The sequence below is a fragment of the Oncorhynchus nerka genome, linkage group LG4 (genome assembly GCF_034236695.1).
Source record: "Oncorhynchus nerka isolate Pitt River linkage group LG4, Oner_Uvic_2.0, whole genome shotgun sequence".
Taxonomy (NCBI): domain Eukaryota; kingdom Metazoa; phylum Chordata; class Actinopteri; order Salmoniformes; family Salmonidae; genus Oncorhynchus; species Oncorhynchus nerka.
The window spans coordinates 41,874,448-41,901,677 of NC_088399.1; the positions used below are offsets into that span (position 1 = coordinate 41,874,448).

At 42.7% G+C, this 27,230-nt stretch overlaps 1 protein-coding gene across 1 annotated transcript in view; it reads left to right on the top strand.

Moving 5' to 3' along the window:
* Positions 1–19,153: 19,153 nt before the first annotated feature.
* LOC115128926 (reticulon-4 receptor-like) overlaps positions 19,154–27,230 on the top strand; it is a 28,917-nt gene continuing 20,840 nt past the window's right edge. The window contains exon 1 of the mRNA XM_065018109.1: positions 19,154–19,229. Within this exon, the coding sequence (XP_064874181.1) occupies positions 19,154–19,229 (76 nt within the window). The remainder of the gene's footprint in view (positions 19,230–27,230) is intronic.

The window sequence follows — 27,230 nt, forward strand, 5'->3', positions numbered from 1 at the left end:
AAGAACATCTTCCTAATATTGAGTTACCATGATACTGGCCCATGTTGACTCCAATGCTTCCCACAGTTGTGTCAATTTGTCTGGATGTCCTTTGAGTGGTGGACCATTCTTGATACACATGGGAAAATGTTGAGCATGAAAAACCCAGCAGCAATGCAGTTGAACCAAACTGGTGCGCCTGGCACCTACTACCATACCCCTTTCAAAGGCACTTAAATATTTTGTCTTGCCTATTCACCCTCTGAATGGCACACATACACAATCCATGTCTCAATTGTCTCAAGGCTTAAAAATCCTTCTTTAACCTGTCTCCTCCACTTCATCTACACTGATTGAAGTGGATTTAACACATGACATCAATAAGGGATCATAGCTTTCACCTGGATTCATCTGGTCAGTCTATGTCATGGAAAGAGTTTTGTACACTCAGAGTAGATAAAACAATGAGAGAAAAACATGGTTTGTCAGGGGGTATTGTTTGTGTTGTTTTTTGATGTTAAGTACATTATACTTGAGATGAATGAAAAGTTGAGTAGAGAACTTGATTGGGAACAAAAAGGGCCAAGTTGGCAGCACCACCATGTATGGTATGTGGACCTACAACTAGGTCAGCTCAGAAGAATAAATTGTCTTGAAGTAAACATTTGAAAACATTATGCCATCCATCATCGGCTGACCTGTAATCGATCACGGGACAACCTCGGTCTTAAGCAGGATTAAACACAAAAACAAAGGCTTTCTTCAGTACCACTTTATCAAAAGTAAACTTTGCACTTTAGGAGTTGTATCATTTCTGCTAGAGTCAGCAAAGAGGGATGAATGGGTGTGCTCTCCTTCTCAAGTCCGAATTTGGGCCATTAATAATTCTGAGAGATTCCAAAAAACAGGGAGAGAAATGTTTGGCCTTTAAATATACTCAGCACACAATGACAGAACATTGTGTTTGCCCTTTTTATATTGATATTTTTCAGGCAGAGCAGTCAACACCCCTCTAGTACACTCTGTAGTATAAATGTATGTAAGCCTTATGCAATGCCCTTGAATGTTTACCAGACCAGTAGTAAGGGTGTGAAGATGACAATGAGTCTCTTCTTTTCTACAAGAGAACAGACAAGGAAATACTGCCCTGTGTGATGATAAAACACCACTCAGTATACCTGTCAGAGGCATTCTGGGGAGATGAAGCAGGCAGCAATTACATTTGGATTAAGCAGATTAATGTGCATCGAGGCCCTCCGGGACACACATCAATTTGCCAAAGCAGGAGAAGGCTTTACAGCGTGAGCAGAAGGGATTGCACTGATTTTAGCATGTCTAACCACCTGGAATTGGAGGAGGGATTACATGAATATCAATTACAGATGGGATCAAATGTTCCTGCTGTATGAAGACTCTCTCACCAGACAAGCTGCTGCTGCTGGTGAGACAGTCAGACTCTGCTGACAGAACACTGACACATTATTTGGAGATGTATATGTGTGCCATTATTATAATGGCCTGGCTAATTTGTCTTGGATAAAGGCAGTGGGGTTAGTTTCATATAAGCTCTTTACCAGGCAGTGAGTGGTTTACTGTAGGGGCACCTGTTTGTTGTTCAGAATATTTTTTCTTCCTATATGGTTGTAAATGTCATTATTCTCTGTGTTCTGCAGACATTGGGTTCCACAAACACTATTTTCCCCCGGTTGTGTATATTAGCACCAGGAGCTTAGCCTTGACTTTCGCCCTGTGGAATATTAATACAACAGGGGCTTGTTTACACATCACTGGGCTCCATTTCACAGAGAGCAACACCGAGACTGTGTTTCTATGTAACACTTAGAACTGAGGGGTGAACGGCATCATTTCCAGATCACCCAGGGCTCTGTTCTAGGCCCTCTCCTATTCTCGCTATACACCAAGTCACTTGACTCTGTCATAACCTCACATGGTCTCTCCTACCATTGCTATGCAGACGACACACAATTAATCTTCTCCTTTCCCCCTTCTGATGACCAGGTGGCGAATCGCATCTCTGCATGTCTGGCAGACATATCAGTGTGGATGACGGATCACCACCTCAAGCTGAACCTCTGCAAGACGGAGCTGCTCTTCCTCCCGGGGAAGGACTGCCCGTTCCATGATCTCGCCATCACGGTTGACAACTCCATTGTGTCCTCCTCCCAGAGCGCTAAGAACCTTGGCGTGATCCTGGACAACACCCTGTCATTCTCAACTAACATCAAGGCGGTGGCCCGTTCCTGTAGGTTCATGCACTACAACATCCGCAGAGTACGACCCTGCCTCACACAGGAAGCGGCGCAGGTCCTAATCCAGGCACTTGTCATCTCCCGTCTGGATTACTGCAACTCGCTGTTGGCTGGGCTCCCTGCCTGTGCCATTAAACCCCTACAACTCATCCAGAACGCCGCAGCCCGTCTGGTGTTCAACCTTCCCAAGTTCTCTCACGTCACCCCGCTCCTCCGCTCTCTCCACTGGCTTCCAGTTGAAGCTCGCATCCGCTACAAGACCATGGTGCTTGCCTACGGAGCTGTGAGGGGAACGGCACCTCAGTACCTCCAGGCTCTGATCAGGCCCTACACCCAAACAAGGGCACTGCGTTCATCCACCTCTGGCCTGCTCGCCTCCCTACCACTGAGGAAGTACAGTTCCCGCTCAGCCCAGTCAAAACTGTTCGCTGCTCTGGCCACCCAATGGTGGAACAAACTCCCTCACGACGCCAGGACAGCGGAGTCAATCACCACCTTCCGGAGACACCTGAAACCCCACCTCTTTAAGGAATACCTAGGATAGGATAAAGTAATCCCTCTCACCCCCCCCCCCTTAAAAGATTTAGATGCACTACTGTTCCACTGGATGTCATAAGGTGAATGCACCAATTTGTAAGTCGCTCTGGATAAGAGCGTCTGCTAAATGACTTAAATGTTAAATGTAAATGACATAAATAATATGGGGGTGTTGGGGTGTAGGATGCCTCAGGCACAGGTTGGTGAAGGCACAAAGAGGTGGCTCTATTGTCTGTGGCCTTCTCCCTTCTTCACGTGTCGTTGCAGGTCTGCTTGCTTTGGATGGTGTGAATTCTGAGGAATGTCAGAGTGGTGCTGAGACGTGACTACTTCAAATCAAATCAAATCAAATTGTATTTGTCACATATACGTGCTTAGCAGATGTTATTGCGGGTGTAGTGAAATGCTTGTGTTTCTAGCTCTAACAGTGCAGTATTATCTAACAGTAATATCTAACAATTTCTCAACAATACACACAAATCTAAAGTAAAGGAATGGAATTGACAATATATATATATTTGGGCGAGCAATGTCAGAGTGGCATAGACTAAGATACAGTAGAATTGGATAGAATACAGTATATACATATGAGATGAGTAATGCAAAATATATAAACATTATTAAAGTGACGAGTGTTCCATTATTAAAGTGGCCAGTGATTCCAAGTGAATGTATATAGGGCAGCAGCCTCTAATGTGCTAGTGATGGCTATTTAACAGTATTTAACAGACTGATGGCCATGAGATAGAAGCTTTTTTCAGTCTCTCGGTCCCAGCTTTTATGCACCTGTACTGACCTCGCCTTCTGGATGATAGCGGGATGAACAGGCAGTGGCTCGAGTGGTTGTTGTCCTTGATGATCTTTTTGGCCTTCCTGTGACATCGGGTGCTGTAGGTGTCCTGGAGGGCAGGTAGTTTGCCCCCGATAATGCTTTGGGCAAACCACACCACCCTCTGGGGAGCCCTTTGGTTGCGGGCGGCGCGGTTGCCGTACCAGGCGGTGATACAGCCCGACAGGATGCTCTCAATTGTGCATCTGTAAAAGTTTGTGAGGGTTGTAGGTGCCAATACATTTTTTTCATCCTCCTGAGGTTGAGGAGGCGCTGTTGGGTCCTTCTTCACCACACTGTCTGTGTGGGTGGACCATTTCAGTTTGTCAGTGATGTGTATGCCGAGGAACTTGAAGCTTATTATAATCATAAGGCTGAAATGCATTTTATCACCAAATGTCATGTGGATTGAATGTAGGCCCATTCATTTATAACACACAGAGCAAATTCCATGAATGCAAAGCTAAGTGGCCCAGATTTGAATTAGGCAAAGCTATGATTTGATTTAGTTTGATTGTGCATCTGTATCATCATATATTACAACTGCAGAAACTCGGGTCTTGACCACCCCAGAGAATTTGAATAGGTAGATGAGACTTGACTGAAAATGTGAAATCCAAGCTGCTGTTGATCTATGAACATAATGATCCAGAAGCAAGCATTTCCCTCTCTTCCTCCCCATTTGTCTTCTATCTGCATCACCAGCAGAGAAGAAACCTGAGGATGTAATTGTTCATCAGGGCCTCCCGGATGGCGCAGTGGTCTAGGGCACTGCATCGCAATGCTAGCTGTGCCACCAGAGACTCTGGGTTCAAGCCTCTATCGCAACCGGCCGCGACCGTGAGGTCCATAGGCCGATGCACAATTCATCTAGCGTCGTCTGGTTTAGGGAGGGTTTGGCTCGTAGGGATATCCTTGTCTCATTGCGACCTTATATGATTTCAGTGGTTGTACCTGGGGCATTTACACTGTCTAACATTGCAAAGGGATGGTGTTCTCTGACAAGGTACCAGCATATTGCATCACCATATGTAAATCTCTACTGTATGTGTAAAAATGTATAGGCACCTACAACCCTCACAAACTGTAGCAATGGAAGAGATAAGTCATCAGTCAACACATATAGACAATGCACCTTGACAAAGATAATGTACTGTGAGAAAGGTGCCCACTAGGTACAGTTGCAAAGCTACCGGTAATTTACCAAAGTTCACTGGAATCTCTTTTGGTAATTAACAGAAAATTTATGGCAATCTCTCATAACTTTGGAAATGTATACTTGAGTATCTTTTTAAAAATGTATTCACATATAGTATAAATGTATTATATCTGTGTCCATATTGTCCACGAGTGTCTAGCAGATAGACCACATGGTTCAAGAGAAAATATCCTAATAAATGAAAAAATAATCTAAGCATTATTTTCTATTTACTCTGCAACTCTTCCAACTATTAACTTTTCTTCACAACTGCCACCAGTTTGACACCAAAACATTGAAAACAAAAAATATTTTGGCATAACATGATGAAAGTCCTTATATTAAACACAAATAGACTTCACTAAGTTGATTGTTTATATTTAGGGTAATGTTTCACAGCTTTCTCATTCAGTTTTTTATTTAAAATCGGTATCTTATTGAATTATGCCACATATGTTACATGTGATAAGGCCACACAGAGGGCCAGAGATAGTTACAGACACCTGTAATAATCTGTAGTATCCAAAAGGGCCACTAGATGTATTGTGATTGATTATATAAAATCCTTAAAATATACCAACATTCTGGTAGTTAATTGGTAAACATAAAAGTTTCCAGTAATATACTCTCCCCTTGCAACTCTCCACTAAGCCATACATATGTCCCTTCTATATTAGGGTTGAAAAGTAGCTGAACTTTACATAACCTTGGCTGTTCTAGCCCTTGTAGAAAGAACTCACAGGAGACACATCACTGACATATTGTCATTGTCATGTACACATTTTGAGTAGCAATCAGCACAAAATGTTTTATTTTGCTTTGTGGCTGAGGATAATTCACAAGGGTAATTATGTTGAACCACTGCTGTATAAACGTGGCAATTTGAGGTTGACGCATCTCTCTGAGCTTCCTTTTTCATTACATTTGAAGTTTAATTAGAAATGCACTCCTGTATAAAAGGTCATTTCCATGTAAAAGGACCCAGGAGCACCAACATGTGAAGTTCATAGAAACATCTCAAATTGGGTGTCAAATGAAAGCTCAGAGTCTCTATTTTTGAGAAATGAAGGCATCACAGTGAGCACAAACCAGTTAGGTCACCTGCTAATGTCCTCTCTTCCACTTGCATACTGTATGTTCAGCTGATAATGGTTTTCTTTCTCTTTCTGTTGTCTGGTGATCAAAGCAAGACTAAAAACTCGGGACAACGCTCCAACATTTTTAACAGATTTTGGAAAACGTAGTCACATAAAAAAACAGAGGGAGATTTTACAAAAACTCTGTTACCAAACTTTGCATCTGCACAGTTCTTTCAGTAAATGTGTTTTGGTAAAAATGTCAGTGTCAATTGTCCTTGTGGACAGAGTTGGTTTGTTAAACTTTGAAATCAATGGGTTTTGTTTGGCGTACATTTTAAGTGAAAAATGTGAGTCTCAGGGCAAATCTGTTACAGTGGAATTGCCCTCTTCCTTCTTATCTTCCATTGGAGACAGAAATGGGTTCTTACCGGTCACTTCATGAATGATTCTGGATCTTGAGCTACTGTAGGTTTTGTTCATAACATAATAAGAATCATTTAGCAGATGCTTTATCCAAAGTAACTTACAGTCATACATTTTATGTATGGGTGGTCCCAGGAATCAAACCCACTACCATGGCATTGCAAATGCCATGCTCTACAAACTGAGCTCCAGAGGACCACAATGAGGGGGATCAATCCAGGCATCTGCACAAGGAATTTTCAGTGTATTTAAAAAGTATAATTGCTCATAGATGACTAATAAGGTGCTGGAAGTATTGCATAATAAAAGTCTGTGACTTGACTACTACTTATCAGTCATTTTGCTGAATGTTTTGTGTCTATGAGTCTCCCTGCATGGATGTCTGATGCTAATGCTAAACTGGTGAAAAGAGCAGATGTGACCATCTTTGACTCTCTGTCATTGGCAGATGGCAAGCTTTCTCCTGTTTGGACATGGGCCCATCAGTGTCTTCCACCCATATTGGAAGTCCCACAATGTCAAACACGAATGTGTTCTTTCCTGCCTGATGTTTGCACAGAAGTAATTCATGACTGTACACAAAATGTCTGCTTTGGTGAGCTATGCGCTGCTGATGAGCTTAGGAATTATTAATTCATGTTCCTATTGACTTTTTCATCCCCAGATAAGAAGCTTTGGGTTTCTGCTCCCGAACACTGTCTTAATAATATTAGAATGTGGTGCTGGAGGGTCCATCATATGGCTCTTGCTCAAGTTTACTGTACAGAAAATTGCCTGTCCTTAGAGACCTTTGCTGCAGCTGCTCACAGCTCTTTCTAACAGTAGCAAGATGGTACTACAATCTTAGAAAAAAAGTGATATCTAGAATCTAAAATCCTTGTTGCTTCCAGGTAGAACCCTTTTTAGTTCCTAGTTGAACCGTTTTTGGGTTCCATGTTAAACCCTTTCCACAAAAGGGTTCTACATAGAACCCGACATGGTCATACCTGGAACAACAAAAAGACTTCTCCAATGGGGACAGCCAAAGAAACCTTTCAGAAGCCTTTTTTCCCTAAGAGCGTAGGATGATTTGTGGTTCTAAATAAAATGTTGTTTTTGGAACCTTCTCTTACAGTACATGCCTGTGCCTATTTAGTATTGCCCAATGCATCTTGGGGAAATGTAAAGTGTTTTTGGAGATGTCTTCAAATAGACCAGGGAAGCTTTCTGAAAGTAGAATGAATAACACTACAAACAGTGTGTCATAGGCACTTCAGAAAGTCTGAATCACAAAGCCCTTTCTGTTTCACCCGCTCCCCTAACGGTTGAAACAGCCACAGTAGTTTGCATTGCTCAATCACAGGCTCCATATATAATTGGGAGTGAGTGGGAGACGGGCCGAGTTCTGGAGATGCTGTGGATAGATCGTACATAAAGAAAACTTGTTTTTGTGACGCAGAGAATACTCAGCTAGACATACAAGCTGAGTCAAAAATCCATGAAGTCTGCATGCCTGAGGGCAAAACTTGTAACAATTATATTACCTTCCTTGTGTCAATGTGTAATTTCATGCAGTTTGCTGAAAAATACGACTTTTCTGAGACAAACACAGTAAACAGAGCTTTTCTACTACAAACCAACCAATTTAGAAAAATATAGAACTGTCTGTGCCTCCAAGCTCACAGTAAGCCTAATATCAAAGGACAGTGCATAGAACATTGATATAAGATACAGTAAGTGTGGAATATTTTTTTAGCATGTTTCTGAACATAGCAATATCAACAGCATAAATGTATGCATTTTAAAAGAGGTGTGAATAAAGTGTTTGCCTTTTGATAAATACCTACAGCCAGACATGATTCTTTATTATATGTCTGTAAGTAAATAAGTGCATGTTACAATAGCTGACAATCATATATCAGAAAGGCTGGCTTCGTTGTGACAATTCCATAAGCAGATGAGGGAAAATACCTCATTTATGACCGCATCATTAATTCCTGCCTCAGAAAAATTGACCTGGCAAAAGCTGTTCACTAATGCACAACACAAGTGTGGAACATGTGTCACAGGGATGGGACAAATACAGTACAGACAAAAACTAGAGTGAGCAGTTAATAAACAAATAATAAGCTAATAATTACATATAAACTTCTGTTTGCAAGAGGCTGCAGAGCATGTTACATTCATTGTGCTTGCTGTCTAGTTGCAGTGTGAATGAATGAATGAATTTGATACACTGATTACTCCAGTTAAAATGTATTGGTTGATATGCAGATTGTCAACTTTGAACTGACCTACTGTGAGGGAAAGAGAGAGCTCCTTCATATGACCATGTAGAGTTACTTCCACATTATATTGAGATGCTTGGTGTCTGCCAGATGTGCTTATGTACTGTACACACATTGTTAGGGTAGGCAGGTTTAGACATGCATTTTACAGAAGTCACCACATTTACATACTAACACCCCCCCACCACCACCATCTTGCAGCTTGCAGACAGCAGGAAGTGTTAGACAATCCAATTAAATGATGAAATGTGAGTATGAGTAAAAAGAGCTTAACATAAGCTATTTGACATTGTCCTGATTCCAAGATGTTAATGAGGTTTGGCTTTCTCGCTGAAAGACAATGCAGTCGGGTGCAGCATATTGTCAGCTTGGAGAGGCAAATTAGCCACATCTCATAAGAAGGGGCGAGAGGTCCCAGCCAATATGGAATAAAGAATGTCTGTGTCATGTGAATAGATGCCAAACGTGACATAGAGACTCATAGCCTAGTGGTTAGAGCGTTAGGCCAGTAACTGAACGTTTGCTAGATCGAATCCCCGAGCTGACAAAGTGAAAATTTGTCTCTCTCCCGCTGAACAAAGCAGTTAACCAACTGTTCCCAGGCCGTCATTGTCAACAAGAATGTGTTCTTTACTGACTTGCCTGGTTAAATAAATACAAATAATGCATGCAGAGATTTTCACAAATTACTCATCCTAACAGATTTCTGCTCTTGTTTTCTTTGGGCTGTACGTTGTCTAGGACCATCACTGAAACATTCTACTATAACATCAGCGCTGTCTTTCTGGAATACACACATTTGATTAATTAAGTGTAGATATAAAATACAAAGGGGTTGTGCCTCTCCTTTCATATTTTGTTTACTCCCCTGTATATGTTCTCTACGAAACAAAATCGTTTTCAATCTAGCAGACAATGTGTTAATTTGTATTGCATGAGTTAGGCCTGCTATTATTCGCACACAATGGTCATTAAACACATGGAGCCAAAACAACCATCGATCATGGAAACATGACCAGTAATTACAATTGACAGTAATCTGAACTCCAGGCTACTACAGCCTATCCGACTCAAGTTTACCCGTCTGAGGTAAGAGTGCGGTGGCTACGTGCGCTGTCCATGGTGCTGATTCGCATAAACACGAGCCTAGGTGGAAAAGCTCAAAAATCAATCTCTGTTGAAGTGTATCACCGACATTCAGAGAAAAGTATATGTTCGTCGTCTCTGTGGCAAACATTGCATGAAGCAGCGACATTGGTTTCTATTTTATTTTTACAGCTATTTGCTGTTCGGAATTTAATATAGGCTTATACAATCGGGGAGGTGTTCACACACTACCGCTGGGAGGCGTCTCTATCTTAATTTAGAATAGTCTGACAGGGAGATCTCAACCACGAACCACCTATTACGAATCATATAAGACGTTAGTTTTCTATGTCGTTTTCTTTGTTATGTTAAAATCAAGAGCACACTGCCAACGCCTATCACTAAATAATCAGAAACAATATGTTCTGCTATTCATCACATAACGTGCCTGAACTGCGCATTATCGTTTGTTGGGATCATCCGTTCTATGTGGTTGTTGTCCCATGATATGGGTTCTGACCAAAGAGTGCAGAGAAGTTCAGGAGCACTATGACCTCAGTTACCTTCTCACGTTCACTAAGAACACGACCGCGCGCGCATGCAGCTCCCTCTGCCCTGTCTTGTTCTATGCTGATAGAGAGGCGCATATCTTTGGATCCCCACCCTCACAAGCCAACCGGCAGTGCACTCATCTAGGATAACTCTACGTTGGAAACCAAACGAAGGACGGTTGGATATATGCCTTTTCCTAACCGTGGATTGCGTTGTGACTGCTGATGGGTTTTAATTGTGTAGCCTATTGCCGTTTGGATTGCTGCCACCCGTGCGTTTATGTGGTCCATTTGGAGACGTTCCTTTGGGTTGCCTGTATTCGAATGTAAAAAAAAAAAGGTTTTGTTTCCCGCGCATCTCTCAAATGACTGAACGCGGCGTGAAGAGGAGACCGCGTTCTCCACCTCTGTTCTATGTTAAAACCTTGGGCTAAAGTTTTCATGGACGGTGCCCTGGATTTTCCACTGCCATCTCTCTGACCGGGGTCTTTGTTTTTCCAAGCAGAGAACGAGTATTTTACCACGCACACAAGGGGTGCCTTTTGGATTCTATTTCCAAAATGAAGTCCGTTTTTATCCGAGGTATGTATGTATGGGCTACGTTTACATCAGATCCAAATGTGTTGTTTGTGTGTTTGCTTGCTTGTTTGTCTTTTACATAATGATTTTACATAATGTGATCCATTTGCACAGTATTTTATGGTTATTTGGAGAAAACAATTTTAGACCTGTCAGTGTTTACTCCTTTAATAATATAATATGTACCATTTAGCAGATGCTTAAATCCAACGCATTTTAAGGTCATGCATGCATACATTTTACGTATGGGTGGCCCTGGGAATCGAACCCACGACCCTGGCGGTGCCATCCTCTACTAACTGAGCCAATTTACTGACATATATACATCTACTTGATTTACAGTTTTCTTGTTCAATGTGTTTTCAATTAGGTGCCATACTTTAACATGCCAATGTATTATTATTTTTTTTACATTGATCTTTTAAATAGGCTTATATTATCTTGTAATGTTACATAATAGTTACTTGCAACACATAAAACATGCAAGGTTAACATGTCATGTTGTTTTATAGGTAAAGCCTGAGTTATTCCAGTTTACTCATGTGACATTCCAAGGGTTCAATTTCTCAGATTTCTCAAAAAAGGGGTTTTGCGCAACGTTTGTTTTCCCTCTCTTTGCCAGAAACTTTAAGAATATTGTCCACCATGAGCAATCACCCTTGTCATGCTAAGTGGTTTTGATGGAGACCACCAGAGCTCATGAAATGTATTTATCCACTGCACTGTTCACTGCTCATGTTGTAAGACAAATTGGATCTAGTCACGCAATGGGGAGTTGGGGATTGGGCAGGGCATGTGTATTACCTGATAGCACAACCTGGTCTCAGAGCATTTTGTATTATTATGTATGTTAATCCAAGACACTCCATTTAGTATGATATGTTATGTTTCATATGGTATTTTATGTATTAATTATTTGTAGATGTCCATCACCCATTTCGTATGATATGCTACAAATTACAATTCTTATTATATTTTAAGAATTTGCAAAACTTTCAATATGTTATGACTTTGCAAAACGTACAATGTTACGAATTTGAGAAATGTTCAATATGTTACGATTTTGCTAAACGTATGATATGTTACAAATTCTAGCTTGGTGCTGAGGTGGCTAACGTTAGCTAGGCTAGGGTTAAGGTTCGAGTTAAGTTTAGGAGTTAGGTTAAAGAGTTAAGGTTAGGGTAGGAGAAGGTTTAGCTAAAAAGGTTAGGGAAGGGTTAGCTAAAAGGGTTAGGGTTAGGGGAAGGGGTAGCTAAATGGGTTAAGATTAGGGAAGGGTTAGCTAAATGGGTTAAGATTAGAGGAAGGGTTAGCTAAAAGGGTTAAGGTTAGGGGAAGGGTTAGCTAAAAGGGTTAGGGTAGGAGAAGGTTTAGCTAAAAAGGTTAGGGGAAGGGTTAGCTAAAAGGGTTAGGGTTAGGGGAAGGGTTAGCTAAAAGGGTTAGGGTTAGGGGAAGGTTTAGCTAAAAGGGTTAGGGTTAGGGGAAGGGTTAGCTAAAAGGGTTAGGGTTAGGGGAAGGGTTAGCTAAAAGGGTTAGGGTTAGGGGAAGGGTTAACTAAAAGGGTTAGGGTAGGAGAAGGTTTAGCTAAAAAGGTTAGGGGAAGGGTTAGCTAAAAGGGTTAGGGTTAGGGGAAGGGTTAGCTAAAAGGGTTAGGGTTAGGGGAAGACATTTTAAGTAGTTGCAATGGAGCTAAAAAGTTAGTTGTCAAGTTGCTAATTAGCTAAAGTTGTCAATGGTGAGATTCAAACTCGCAACCTTTGGGTATGGGAAGGGTTAGCTAACATGCTAAGTAGTTGCAAAGTAGCTATAATTGTCTGTGATGAGATTTGAACTCTCAACCTTTGGGTTGCCAGACATTTGTTTTGTATGTCTACCCATCCACCCCAACCAATCACCCTACTTTCATTTTTGCCTTAATTAACCATCTGTTTTACGTAACCATGCCAAATGAATCATAAACTAATTTGAGTGTCTTGGATTTATGTTTACTATGTTACATTTACTTTATGAGACCAGGTTGTGTTGCTTGTTTTGTATGAGTTATTACATGCCTACTTTTACCTTGTCTGTGCATCTGTGATGCCACTGTACGCCTCCAAAATATTAATTTAATATACATGAAGTATGACTATACATAAAGTATGATTCACCACCATGCCCAGGGAGTGAGGCTGGACCCCTGTCTATCACACCAGGTAGAAGAGTAGAGAAGAACAGCCCTGAATAATTAATAATAATCCTAACCAAATGCCCAGTGTGCTGAAAATACATCAAACGATCCATAGCTCAAAGGAAGCAGAGAGAGAGGGAGAGCAGAGAGAGAGGGAGAGCAGAGAGAGAGGGAGAGCAGAGAGAGAGGGAGAGCAGAGAGAGAGGGAGAGCAGAGAGAGAGGGAGTGCAGAGAGAGAGAGAGAGAGAGAGAGAGAGAGAGAGAGAAGGACAGCAGAGAGAGTGGGAGAGAGCAGAGGTTGGAAGTATCTAAGTGTGTGCTAGAAATCTAGGCAGCGAGAAACCAGGGTGCAAAGTGTGCGTGAGTGTGAGAGAGAGACATTTAAAGTTTATTCGCCACATGCACAGAATAAAACATCTATATAATAATACAGAAAATAGCATAGAATTATAAAAAATGCACAAGAAGTACACTATAATAAGTTGAAGAACCAAGAAATGCTAGTAAATACAGGTCAGTACCAGTACCTTATTCAATATGCAGGGGTACTAGAGTGGTTGAGGTAGGTTTATACATACCAAGTGACTGGTAGTAGAATACATTATACATGTAAACAGGGCTGAAAAGTGGCGGGTAGCAGGAATATATCAATATTTATGGTAATATACTTTTGTTTTTATTGAACCTTTATTTAACTAGGCAAGTCAGTTAAGAACAAATTCTTATTTACAATGACGGCCTACCAAAATGCAAAAGGCCTCCTGCGGTGACGGGGGATTAAAAATATATAAATAAATACAATATAGGACAAAACATACATCACAACAAGAGAGACACCCCAACACTACATAAAGTGAGACATAAGACAACCACATAGCATGGCAACAACCACATAGCACGGCAATGGCATACTAATGGTAATATATACATGTAATATATTTTAGCTAACCCTTCCCATGACCCAAATACAGTAGATACTCATGGTAATTGCAATCAACAATCAATGAACAGCAGCGTAGGTTTGACGAGCTGTGTGCGTGTGGGTTTAAGTGTGTGGCTTCAGTAATGAGTGTGTGAGTGAGGGTGTGTGTGAGTGTGTGTATGTGAGTACGTGTGTGTGCGTATGAGTAAGAGTGACAGTGAAGGTGTGTGTGTCTGAGTTGGTAGAGTCCTGTGGATTGGCATAGAGTTAGCGTGGATAGTCTATGGGAGAGGGAGAATAGTCATTTTTAACAGTGACATGGACAGGGAGTCTGAGCCTTGATGAAACGGTACCACATGTCGGACAGGAGCATGGAGAACTGTCCATGTCTCGGGTGGCTGGAGTCTTGGCAATTTTTCAAGGCTTTCTCGGACACTGCCTGGCATGTACATCCTGGATGGCTGGGAGCTTGCCCCCAGTAATGGGTTGGGCTGTTTGCACCACCGATTGTAGGGCTTTCCTGTCGAGGGCGTTGCAGTTACCATACCAGACGGTGATACAACCAGTCAGGATGCGTTCGATGGTGCAGCTGTAAATGTTCCTGAGGATCTGAGGGACCATACCAAATAATTTCAGCCTCCTGATGGAGAAGAGGTGCTGTCATGCCTTCTTTATGACTGTTCTGGTGTGAAAGGACCATGTTAAGACCTCAATAATGTGGACACTGAGGAACTTGAAGCCCGCACCCCTGTTTCCTGTAGTCCACGATCAGCTCCTTGGTCTTGCTAACGTTGAGGGAGAGGTTGTTTTCCTGGCATTGTCCTGACATTGCCATGTCTCTGACCTCCTCCCTTTAGGATGTCTCATCGCCGTTGGTGGTCAGTCCTAGCACCGTCATGTCGTCAGCAAACCTTAAGATGGAGTTGAAGTTGTGCATGGCCACACAGTCATGGGTAAACATGGAGTACAGGAGGGGGCTAAGCACTCACCCCTGGGGGGCCCTGTGTTGAGGGTCAGCATGGCAAAGGTATTGTTGCCTACTCTCACCACCTGGGGTCGGCCTGTCAGGAAGTCCAGGATCCAGTTGCAGAGGGACGTGTTCTGTCCCAGGGTCCCGAGTTTGGTGACAAGCTTGGAGGGCACTATGATGTTGAACGCTGAGCTGTAATCAATGAACAGCATTCTCACATAGGTATTCCTCTTGACCAGATTTAAAGCCTTACTCACATCCACCTCAGAGAGCGAGATCACTCAGTCCTCTGGGACGGTGGAGGCCCTCTTGTATGGCTCGGTGTTGTTTTTGTTGAATGCATGAAATGCATTGAGTTTGTCTGGTAGAGAAGCATTCATCATTGGGCAGATCACGGCTAAGTCTTCCTTTGTAATCCATAATGGACTGGAGCCCCTGCCACGTGTCGAGCGTCAGAGCTTGTGTAATAGGATTCCACCTTGTTCCTATATTGTCCTTTTGCCTGTTTGATAGCTCTGCGGAGGTCGTAGCGGGACTTCTTGCACGCGTTCGTCTCCTCAGTTGTAACATTGTGGTTGGCTGTGATGTGTGCGGTAGCTCTGTCCTTTAGCTTAGCGTGTACCGCTTTGCTGCAAGGTCCACTTACTTCTCTAACAACAATGACTGCCACAGTAAGAACTCCCGGACTCTCTTCTCCACTGTCAGCAAACTACTTCAGCCCCATGATGACACCTTCTCTACTCCCTCCACTGAGCTGTGCAACTAATTTATTCAGTTTTCCAAGGACATGCTCACCAAAATAAACTCATTACTGACTGATCAATCTCCCTCAGCTGCCCCTCCCCCTGTCAACCTCCCAACCGTCACACCTGAAACCCGGCTCTCCAAATTTGTCTCCATTGACTCTCCCTACAGTATATCTCAAAACTCATCATGTTATCCAAGACTACAACTTGCTCCCTGGGTCCTTTCCCCAGTCTTCTCATCAAAGCCTGCCTGCCTTCCTGCCTGCTCTCTGTCCATCACAAACATTGTCAACCTCTCCCTCGACCACGGAACTGTCCCCTCCAACTACAAAACAGCTGCAGTCACCCCCATCATAAAAATACTGGACACCACCATCCTCAATAACATCTGCCCCATTTCCAACCTCCCCTTCCTTGCCTAGACTCTGGAACATACTGTTGCCTCCCAATTACAAACCCACCTGCTAATCAACAACCTGCCCGAACCCCTCCAGTTTGGTTCGAGTCCCTTACTCTTCATTATCTACATCCTCCCTCTTGGTCAGATCCTCCATCACTTTATCCTTGACTTCCACTGCTATGCCGATGACACCCAGATCTACCTCAGCACCAAATCCCTCCTCAACCCGCCTATGACCCACATTGAATCCTGCCTCTCTGCAATAATAACATGGATGCAACAAAACTTTCTTAAGCTCAACAGTGATACAACAGAACTCTTCCCAAATCCACCCTCACCAAAGCTGGCAACCTCACCCTCCCTTTGACGACACCACTGTTTCTCCCTCCCTTCATGCATGCAATCTTGCCATCATCTTGGACAAATCATAATTTTTCCACCACCGCAACATTGCCAAAGTCAGGTCCTCCCTCTCCCGTCCTGCCGCTGAAATCCTCATACATGCATTCATCTCCTCCCGTCTTGACTACTGCAACTCACTACTCTCCAGCATTAACTCAAGCTCCCTCCATAAGCGCCAGATGGTTCAAAACTCTGCAGCCCGACTCCTCACCCACACTTGGTCCTGACAGTGAACTGCACTGGCTCCCTGTCTCCCAATGCGTTGACTACAAGATCCTCTTTCTGACCTACAAAGCCCTTCACCATCTTGCCCCGATGTACCTCTCAGACCTTTTTTCCCCCCACCCACACACATGCACACTCCGATCCACCACAGCAGGTCATACCCAGGTTGAAGCTCCATAGTTTCGGCGACATGGTCTTTTCCAGACTACCTCCTAGGCTCTGGAACTCCTTCCCTAAGGCCAGGCGTTACTCTGACTCCATCACTATCTTTTAGTGCCTCCTAAAGCACCACCTCTTTGACAAGGCCTGTCCTTAAGCTCCCCCTCCCTAAAGACACTCCTCTCTTCACCATACAGAACTGCACCTAAATCAAACCCTTACCCTACCATTACCCTGAACCGGGTTCGTTTTCCTAACCCCAATCACGCCCCTTACCCTAAACCTGGTTTGTATCCAAATCCCAATCCCAGCCCTTACCCTAAACCGTGTTCGTATCCAGATCCCAACCCTTCCCTCCCCATACACTGATACATCATACTCTTTCCCTTCTTTGAGACTACCTCTCTCTTTTGTTTATGTTTTGTTTAGTCTGATGTTTTGTTTTGACTACTGTTTTGCTGTTTTTCTTTTTAATTTCTACAATTGTAAAGCGACTTAGGGCCCTTGAAAAGCGCTGTATATAGTATAAAGTATTCAGACCCCTTCCCCTTTTCCACATTTTGTTAGGTTACAGCCTTAATCTAAAATGGATTGAATTTTTCTTCCTCATCAAGCTATACACAATACCCCATAATGACAAAGCCAAAAAAGGTTATTAGAAAAATAAAATCAGAAATACCTTATTTACATAAATATTCAGACCCTTTGCTATGAGACTCTAAATTGAGCTCAGGTGCATCCTGTTTCCATTGATCATCCGGAGCTGTTTCTGATTGGGGTCCACCTGTGGTAAATTCTATTGATTGGACATGATTTGGAAAGGCACACACCTGTCTGAATAAAGTACCAACAGTTGACAGTGCATTTCAAAGCAAACACGTAGAGCTCCGAGGCAGGAATGTGCCGAGGCAGAGATCTGAGGAAGGGTACCAAAAAATGTATGCAGCACTGAAGGTTCCCAAGAACACAATGGCCTCCATCACTCTTAAATGGAAGAAGCTTGGAACCACCAAGAATCTTCCTAGAGCTGGACGCCCTTCCAAACTGAGCAATCGAGGGAGAAGAGCCTTGATCAGGGAGGTGACCAAGAACCCAATGGTCACTCTGACAGAGCTCCAGAGTTCCTCTGTGGAGATGGGATAACCTTCCAGAAGGACAACCATCTCTGCAGCACTCCACCATTCAGGCTTTCATGGTAGAGTGGCCAGCTACTCTTCAGTAAAAGGCACATGATAATCCCGCTTGGAGTTTGCCAAAAGACACCTAAAGACTCTCAGACCATAAGAAACAAGATTCTCTGGTCTGATGAAACCAAGATTGAACTATTTTGCCTGAATGCCAAGTGTCACATCTGGAGGAAACCTGACACCATCCCTACGGTGAAGTATGGTGGTGGCAGCATCATGCTGTAGGGATGTTTTTCAGCGGCAGGGACTGGGGAGACTAGGATCGAGGGAAAGATGAACGGAGCAAAGTACAGAAAGATCCTTGATGAAAATCTACTCCAGAGCACTCAGGACTTCAGACTGGGGCGAAGGTTCACCTTCCAACAGGACAACGATCCTAAGCACACAGCCAAGACAATGCAGGAGTTGCTTGGGGACAAGTCTCAATGTCCTTGAGTGGCCCAGCCAGGTCCCGGACTTGAACCCGATCGAACATCTCTGGAGCGACCTAAAAATAGCTGTGCAGCAACCCTCCCCATTCAACCTGACAGAGCTTGAGATGATCTGCAGAGAAGAATGGGAAAAACTACCCAAAGACAGGTGTGCCAAGCTTTTAGCATCATACCCAAGAATAGTCGAGGCTGTAATCACTGCCAAAGGTGCTTCAACAAAGTACTGAGTAAAGGATCTGAATACTTATGTAAATATGATATTTCCACCTTTTTTTGTTGGTACATTTGCAAAAGAATCTAGAAGTCTGTTTTTACTTTTTCATTATGGGTATTGTGTGTAGATTCATGAGGAATAAAAACAATTTAATCCATTTTAGAATAAGTCTGTAAAGTAACAAAATGTGGAAAAAGTCAAGGGGTATGAATACTGCACTCTCAGTCCCATGTACACTATATACAAAAGTATGTGGACAGCCCTTCAAATTAGTGGACTCTGCTATTTTAGCCACACCTGTTGCTGACAGGTGTATAAAATCAAGTACACACTCTGTGAAGTGGAAATATCTAGGAGCAACAACGGCTCAGACAAGAAGTGGTAGGCCGCACAAGCTCACAGAACGGGACCGCAGAGTGCTGAAGCGTGTAAATATCGTCTGTCCTCGGTTGCAACAATCACTACAGAGTTTCACACTGCCTCTGGAAGCAATGTCAGCACAAGAGCTGTTCTTTGGGAGCTTCGTGAAATGGGTTTCCATGGCCGAGCATCCGCACTCAAGCCAAAGATCACCATGCGCAATGCCAAGCTTCGGCTGGAGTGGTGTAAAGCTCACCACCATTGGACTCTGGAGCAGTGGAAATGCGTTATCTGGAGTGATGAATCACGCTTCACAGTTTGGCAGTCCAATGAACAAAGCTGGGATTGGCACATGCCAGGAGAATGCTACCTGCCCAATGCATAGTACCAATTGTAAAGTTTGGTAGAGGAGAAATAATGGTCTGCGGCTGTTTTTCATGGTTTGTGCTAGGTTTGTGCTACTAGTGCCCTTAGTTCCAGTAAAGGGAAATGCTACAGCATAAAATTACATTCTAGATGATTCTTTGTTTCCAACTTTGTGGCAACAGTTTGGGGAAGGCCTTTTCCTGTTTCAGCATAACAATGCCCCCTTGCACAAAGAGAGGTCCATACGGAAATGCTTTGTCGAGATCGGTGTGGAAGAACTTGACTGGCCTGCACATGGCTCAATGGAAGTGAGTCCCTGAAGCAATGTTCCATCATCTAGTGGAACCCCTTCCCAGAAAAGTGGAGGCTGTTATGACAGCGAAGGGGGGACCAACTCCATATTACGGCCCATGATTTTGGAATGAGATGTTCGACAAGCAGTTGTCCACATACTTTTGGTTTATGTAGTGTGTTATTATTATTATTATAATTATTGTATGCTTGCTTGTGGGTTGAGTAACAGGGGTCTAGGACTCTTTCGCCCCTAGTGGCAAAGGAGACGTGTTGATAGAAGTTGGGCATTATGTGTCTTACATGCTGACCACACCACCTGTGTCTTGTGAAGAGACATCCCCATTCCTCACTGGATTTCCCTGAATCCAATGTCTTGTCCGTTCGGTAAATGGAGAATCTTTCGAGCCATGGGGGTTATCTTGTACGAAAGCCATCCTTCAGAAAAACAGAGAATATTGTAGTTATGAGTCTCGTTGGTAGCAAATCCACGATTGGAGGTCATCCATCTTTTTATCAAGTGACTGGCCAATACAATAGAATAGAGAGAAGTGGTAGCCGGTTATACCTTAACCTTATTCTCATCAGGATGCCTCTGCATTTCCTATTGGTTAGTCCAAAGATTGGGTCGAAGGTACACATAGAGCCCAGGGCAGATGAGTCGAAGTTGAAGCCGGAATTGAGGTTATTGTTGATCATAAAAAATGATAGCGGACACATTTTGTGCAAAAACAGTAAAGATAAACACCAAAAGGATAACAAAATATTTAAATTGGGTCAGAGCTTGCAAGAGGGCAACCATACAGTACGTCGCCATCTTCAGAGAGAGAGAGAGGGAGAGAGAGAATGTAAGAGAGAGAGAGAGAGAATGTGAGAGAGAATGTGTGAGAGAGAGAGAATGTGAGAGAGAATGTGAGAGATTGCTTACAGGGTGTTGGGATTAGAGGCATGTAGAATACTTGAGAGCAGATATTGGAAACCATGTTATGAAGTAAGAGCAAAGATGAGACAAGAGACAGAGGATTGAGGAAGAATGGCTATCTGGAGTTATCTAGAGTTTGTTGTGTATAAAAAGTGTCTGAGGCATTTTGCAATATGACAAGCATGACAAGTATAGCTAGTCTTAGTTCCCTATAGTGTGCACAGTTACACTTTGGTCTGTAGGAAGAGAGAGAGTAATTATCTGGTCTCCACTGACAATTGTTATAAATCATATATCATATATATATATATATATATCTCGCCATCACGGTTGACAACTCCATTGTGTCCTCCTCCCAGAGCGCTAAGAACCTTGGCGTGATCCTGGACAACACCCTGTCGTTCTCAACTAACATCAAGGCGGTGGCCCGTTCTTGTAGGTTCATGCTCTACAACATCCGCAGAGTACGACCCTGCCTCACACAGGAAGCAGCGCAGGTCCTAATCCAGGCACTTGTCATCTCCCGTCTGGATTACTGCAACTCGCTGTTGGCTGGGCTCCCTGCCTGTGCCATTAAACCCCTACAACTCATCCAGAACGCCGCAGCCCGTCTGGTGTTCAACCTTCCCAAGTTCTCTCACGTCACCCCGCTCCTCCGCTCTCTCCACTGGCTTCCAGTTGAAGCTCGCATCCGCTACAAGACCATGGTGCTTGCCTACGGAGCTGTGAGGGGAACGGCACCTCAGTACCTCCAGGCTCTGATCAGGCCCTACACCCAAACAAGGGCACTGCGTTCATCCACCTCTGGCCTGCTCGCCTCCCTACCACTGAGGAAGTACAGTTCCCGCGCAGCCCAGTCAAAACTGTTCGCTGCTCTGGCCCCCCAATGGTGGAACAAACTCCCTCACGACGCCAGGACAGCGGAGTCAATCACCACCTTCCGGAGACACCTGAAACCCCACCTCTTTCAGGAATACCTAGGATAGGATAAAGTAATCCTTCTCACCCCCTTAAAATATTTAGATGCACTATTGTAAAGTGGCTGTTCCACTGGATGTCTTAAGGTGAACGCACCAATTTGTTCTGGATAAGAGCGTCTGCTAAATGACTTAAATGTAAATGTAAATGTAAATATATATTGTTCATTCTTATCTATTGGAGGGAAGACCTTGAGAACAGTCTGCACTGTAAATATAGCATTTTTTGCTAGTGAGAACAAAGCATGAATCCTTTCCTATCCAAGAAAATAATCCGAATTCCTTTGTTACGGCTCTGCCGTGTTTGTTCAGCTTTAAAGATCAGTCAGATGCTCTTACGATTTGTTATGTTGAGTGGAAACATCAGTGTTTTAACACCAGGAATGTAGCCTGCAGCTTAAAGCTAAATCCTTCCCTAAACCTATCACCTCTAAAAGGTTGAGCCGGTGGTCATAACACTCTGCAGAGCATGATATTCCTATAGGAGAAACATCTACGGACACGTTCACAGATCCTCCTGCTATAGTGCTCCTGTACGTCAACCACTCTCCCTCTACAGCTCAGCACACATAAATCAGCATCCAAATTGTCTGGGGCAGCCAGCCTCATTTATTGAAATCCATTAGCTACGCCTTTGGCCTTAGCTAAGACGTAATTGAAGAAGGGTTAGATCCATTCCTGTGTGTGAGCATGGTGTGGGTGGGCCCCTTTCATTAGCTCGCTGGAGACTTTATGGTTCAATTAGTTGTGGACATGGAGGGGGCGGGATCTACCATTAAAGGGGGTGGGAAGGTGGATGGTTAGGTGGTGGTTTATTGGTGGAAGGCATGTGCTGCTCATTATTCTGCGTGTTGTAGAGGATGGGAACAATGGCTTGGTTGATTGATAATTGAGCCAGATGGAGGCAACCATTTTAGAGAGGAAAAGTGTGTGGCAGATGTGCATCTTCAACTAGATCACACAGACATGCATGGGTAAACCTGCATTTTCCTTTGCTTGGATATTGTAGCGTAAAGCCACAGATCATTGTCTGTGCTGTAAATGGTTTCCTCATATACTGAACAGTGTGGATCAATGGATATTGAATGACACTGATGGGATTTACTGTGGTTAGAACTCATTTTGGTTCATGGTACTGTTAATACAGGCAGAGCTCTGTGATGCAATGAGGCGTTTTGGGAGAGTAAACTGGTTTATGAGAGTGTTATGATGATTATGACGTGATGATGATGATGATGATGATGAAGACATAGACGCATGTGCCAGTAAGCCAATTATCAGTGTTTCAATAAATAAGTAATGCAGCATTGAGACTAGCTTTCAAACTTGTAAGTGCTATCTACAGTGGCTTGCGAAAGTATTCACCCCCTTGGCATTTTTCCTATTTTGTTGCCTTACAACCTGGAATTAAAATAGATTTTTGAGGGTTTGTATAGTTTGATTTACATAACATGCCTACCACTTTGGAGATGCAAAATATGTTTTATTGTGAAACAAACAAGAAATAAGACAAACAAACAGAAAACTTGAGCTTGCATAACTATTCACCCCCCCAAAGTCAATACTTTGTAGAGCCACCCTTTGCAGCAATTACAGCTGCAAGTCTCATGGGGTATGTCTCTGTAAGCTTGGCACATCTAGCCACTGGGATTTTTGCCCATTCTTCAACATTTAAATGTTTCCCTTTAAACCACTCAAGTGTTGTTTTAGCAGTATGCTTAGGGTCATTGTCCTGCTGGAAGTTGAACCTCTGCCCCAGTCTCAAATCTCTTGAAGACAAACAGATTTCCCTCAAGAATTTCCCTGTATTTAGCACCATCCATCATTCCTTCAATTCTGACCAGTTCCTCAGTCCCTGCCGATGAAAAACATACCCCCAGAATGATGCTGCCACCACCATGCTTCACTGTGGGGATGGTGGCTCGGGGTGATGAGAGGTGTTGGGTTTGCTCCAGACATAGCATTTTCCTTGATGGCCAAAAAACTCAATTTTAGTCTCATCTAACCAGAGTACCTTCTTCCATATGTTTGGGGAGTCTCTCACATGCCTTTTGATGAATACCAAATGTGTTTCCTTATTTTTTTCTTTAAGCAAAGGCTTTTTTTCTGGCCATTCTTCCGTAAAGCCCAGCTTTGTGGAGTGTACGGCTTAAAGTGGTCCTATGGACAGGTACTCCATTCTCAGCTGTGGAGCTTTGCAGCTCCCTCAGTGTTATCTTTGGTCTCTTTGTTGCCTCTCTGATTACTGCCCTCCTTGCCTGGTGTGTGAGTTTTGGTGGGCGGCCTTCTCTTGGCAGGTTTGTTGTGGTGCCATATTTTAAATTTTTTAATAATGGTTCTCCGTGGGATGTTCAAAGTTTCTGATATTTTTTTATAACCCACCCCAACTTCTCCACGACTTTGTCCCTGACCTGTTTGGAGAACTCCGTGGTCTTCATGGTGCCGCTTGCTTGGTGGTGCTGCTTGCTTAGTGGTGTTACAGTCTCTGGGGCCTTTCAGAACAGGTGTATATATACTGAGATCATGTGAAAGATCATGTGACACTTAGATTGTGGAATTTATTAAACTAATTATGTGACTTCTGAAGGTAATTGGTTGCACCAGATCTTATTTATGGGCTTCATAGCAAAGGGGGTGAATATATACAGTATCCACGCACCACTTTTATGTAAATTATTATTATTATTATTTTCATTTCACTTCACCAATTTGGACTATTTTGTTTATGTCCATTACATGAAATCCAAATAAAAAAATCAATTTAAATTACATACAGGTTGTAATGCAACAAAATAGGAAAAACGCGAAAGGGGATGAATACTTTTGCAAGGCACTGTATCCTTACTGATAGCAGAATAAAAGAATGCAATACTTTCCCACGTAAGATACGTTGTAATGTCAGCTGAGAATATTTTATTTTCTGAGGAAAGGCACAGACTCCCAGGTTGCAACATTACTATCTACATTGTTTTTCTGACAGTGATGGGATTTTGAGAACAGCTTGAAGGTGATGGTTCATACCTCTCCTTGGGCATCATAAATGCATCGCCTGAAACATCCCACTGCACAGTACTATATGTATCATACATGCCATATGTTCTTACTCATGCCAGTAAGAACACTCGGTTGCATCAACCAGCATCCATACATTACATTCTCCCCCAAAAATATCTCCCACATATTTCCAATGTATTTAACATGAATGACAACTACTCTCAGAATTTTCGCTTAACAATTAACATTACAATGATGGTGTGATTGATGCAAACAAAGTGCAATTCTTGTTCAATAATTGCAAGCAGTACTGTAGACTACAAGCATTAAGAAAATTAGGATCCTGTCGGCGTGACTGTAGACATTCCATAGAATTGATCGATATAGAGACAATGCAGAGATTCAGCAATATTTCAGTGTTTTTTTCCCTCAGTCTAGTTCATAACACCCTCAGCAAGTCAAACCTGCAGTTAAAGGGGAAATCTGTGATTGATACATCATTTTTTTTAAACTTTTAAATAAATTGTATATAGCCATTAATTATTGAATAATGTAACTTATAAATGCTGCAAGAGCTTAGTTCAGCTGTCAGAATCCAAAATATAGGCTTGTTTTACTCCAATGTTGGTAAACAATGTAAATGTGAACAGTGTATAGCCTCAAAACATGGTTCAAACTAGAATGTTGGTGGTCAGTACTTGAATCCATGGCTCCATCTATGCAATTGGTTACATTCCTCCGGCTCCACCCCTCGGCTTTTAACCAAAACAGTGGCGGGGTGTTATTGATTGAACTGCAGATTGCCACTTTAAAGCAATCATGAGCATTTTTAAATAAAGCCAATAACTATTGACTAGGTGTGAAAAAAAAGATACAATAGAAAAGTTATTATAAAAACAATAAGGAACTGGAGCTTGTACGTTATCGTGATTATTGTCCTGGCTATGCATGTTGACGGTATTCAGGGATTGGAGCACAACCGACAATCATCATAATCAAAACACACTCCCCCTCGAGTGCCTTATTGCTGTATTAACAGATTGCACTAATCCATCACACATTATGGGCGCATTGGCATAGTTTGCCTCCTACTTCCATATGAACAGATGGCGCCCATGCTGTTGGTGGACAATGTGAGTACAAGCAAGGAGACTGGAGCCAGAGCTCTTGTGTGGAGATATAATATCCAAAGAAAGTGCTCCTAAATCTTTCAAAGGTAAAAAAAAAATAAAAATGATGACCATCCCACTGGTCTCATCATTATATGCTGCAGTCCTTTACAACATATGGAGAGAAGGGAGTGAGAAGCAGATGAGTTAACGAACAGAGCTAAGAACAGTTAACCGTTTTACTGACATGGATCCAGTGCACCAAGCATTGCATACCCACTTACTATGGTAGAAAAGTATCCTTGATTTGATTAACTTAAAAATAGAATAAAAACAAAGGTTTATAGCGATCAGCTTCACAACATTAAACAACATTAAACTTGCACAAGTGCAATAAAGTGTTGAGTGTCTTTGAATAATAACAAGTGAATACATTAATTCAGCGAGAGAAGTGAGTCTGTGAAAAGCCTGCACACAGACCGTCAGGTTGTGAGATTGTGCTGTATTGAGGCATGAAAAAAGATGGCGTAGCCTTTCCTGACTTAGCCTTTCCTGAACAGCCGCATAGGCACGGGTAGGCCCACCTACCCACCCACCCACTGGGGAGCCAGGCCCACCCAAGCAAAACAAAATACCCTCTCTACTTGTCAGTGTTCCAAACGGAACATTATTTGTATTTTTACCTAAACATGCAAACACCATCAGATAGAATTCATAGCAAGCAGTGCACTGGAATGACATTCACTCTCATGGGATGGGTGGCCAAAAATAACTAATTGTAAGCCCCACCCCCAATAAACCACAAATATGACCAATTGAGGCATATTGTGCTTCTTTGGCTATATGCACCATGCCACTGCCTAATTAATATGTTCATTTAGCAAACAAGACAGCTCATAATCCATTGCCTTTATCACAGTTAACGCACCTACAGTATATTTTAGCTTTGATTCGCTTTAAAAATGCAACATGTTCTCTCAGCCTCATGGCAAAATGTGTAGAATAGCATGATGTTAGCTATAAAACGGCACATTTTCCTCTCTGCCCCATGGCAAAATGTGTGTTTGTTTTTATTTTTTGGGCCTACCCAAATTTCTGCTGGCCCACAAGCCAATGAATCTCTGGCTACGCTACTGCTGGCTATGCTACTGCTCCTGATAATACATTGGTGGCCTAACTGGCTAAACACAATAGAGCAGTAAGGCCACAAATATGGTTCATTCCTACGCCGTGATGATTCGTTAGCACACCAATAAATTACCCAGGATTTTCATGCAGAGTACTCTATGTTAATGCTAGTATGAAGAAACTACAGAATGCCTAGTGGGAAAAGAAAAGGTTAGTTATCTTTTGCTTTTATCTCCATTAATGTAATAACTTCTACTGGACTTCTCCCCTGGAAGTGAATCGGGGCTCCCTTTTCCAACCCTATTCATTTCCCAACCCCATGCAGAAGGAGCCCTACCAGAGAGTTCTGACAGTGCATGTTATAAATAATGCCAGAGCTTTTGTTTTTGAATTTAAAATAATTTCCCCTTAAAGATACTGCACAAACGCACATCGAATGAGAGAGTGGTGGGACATCTC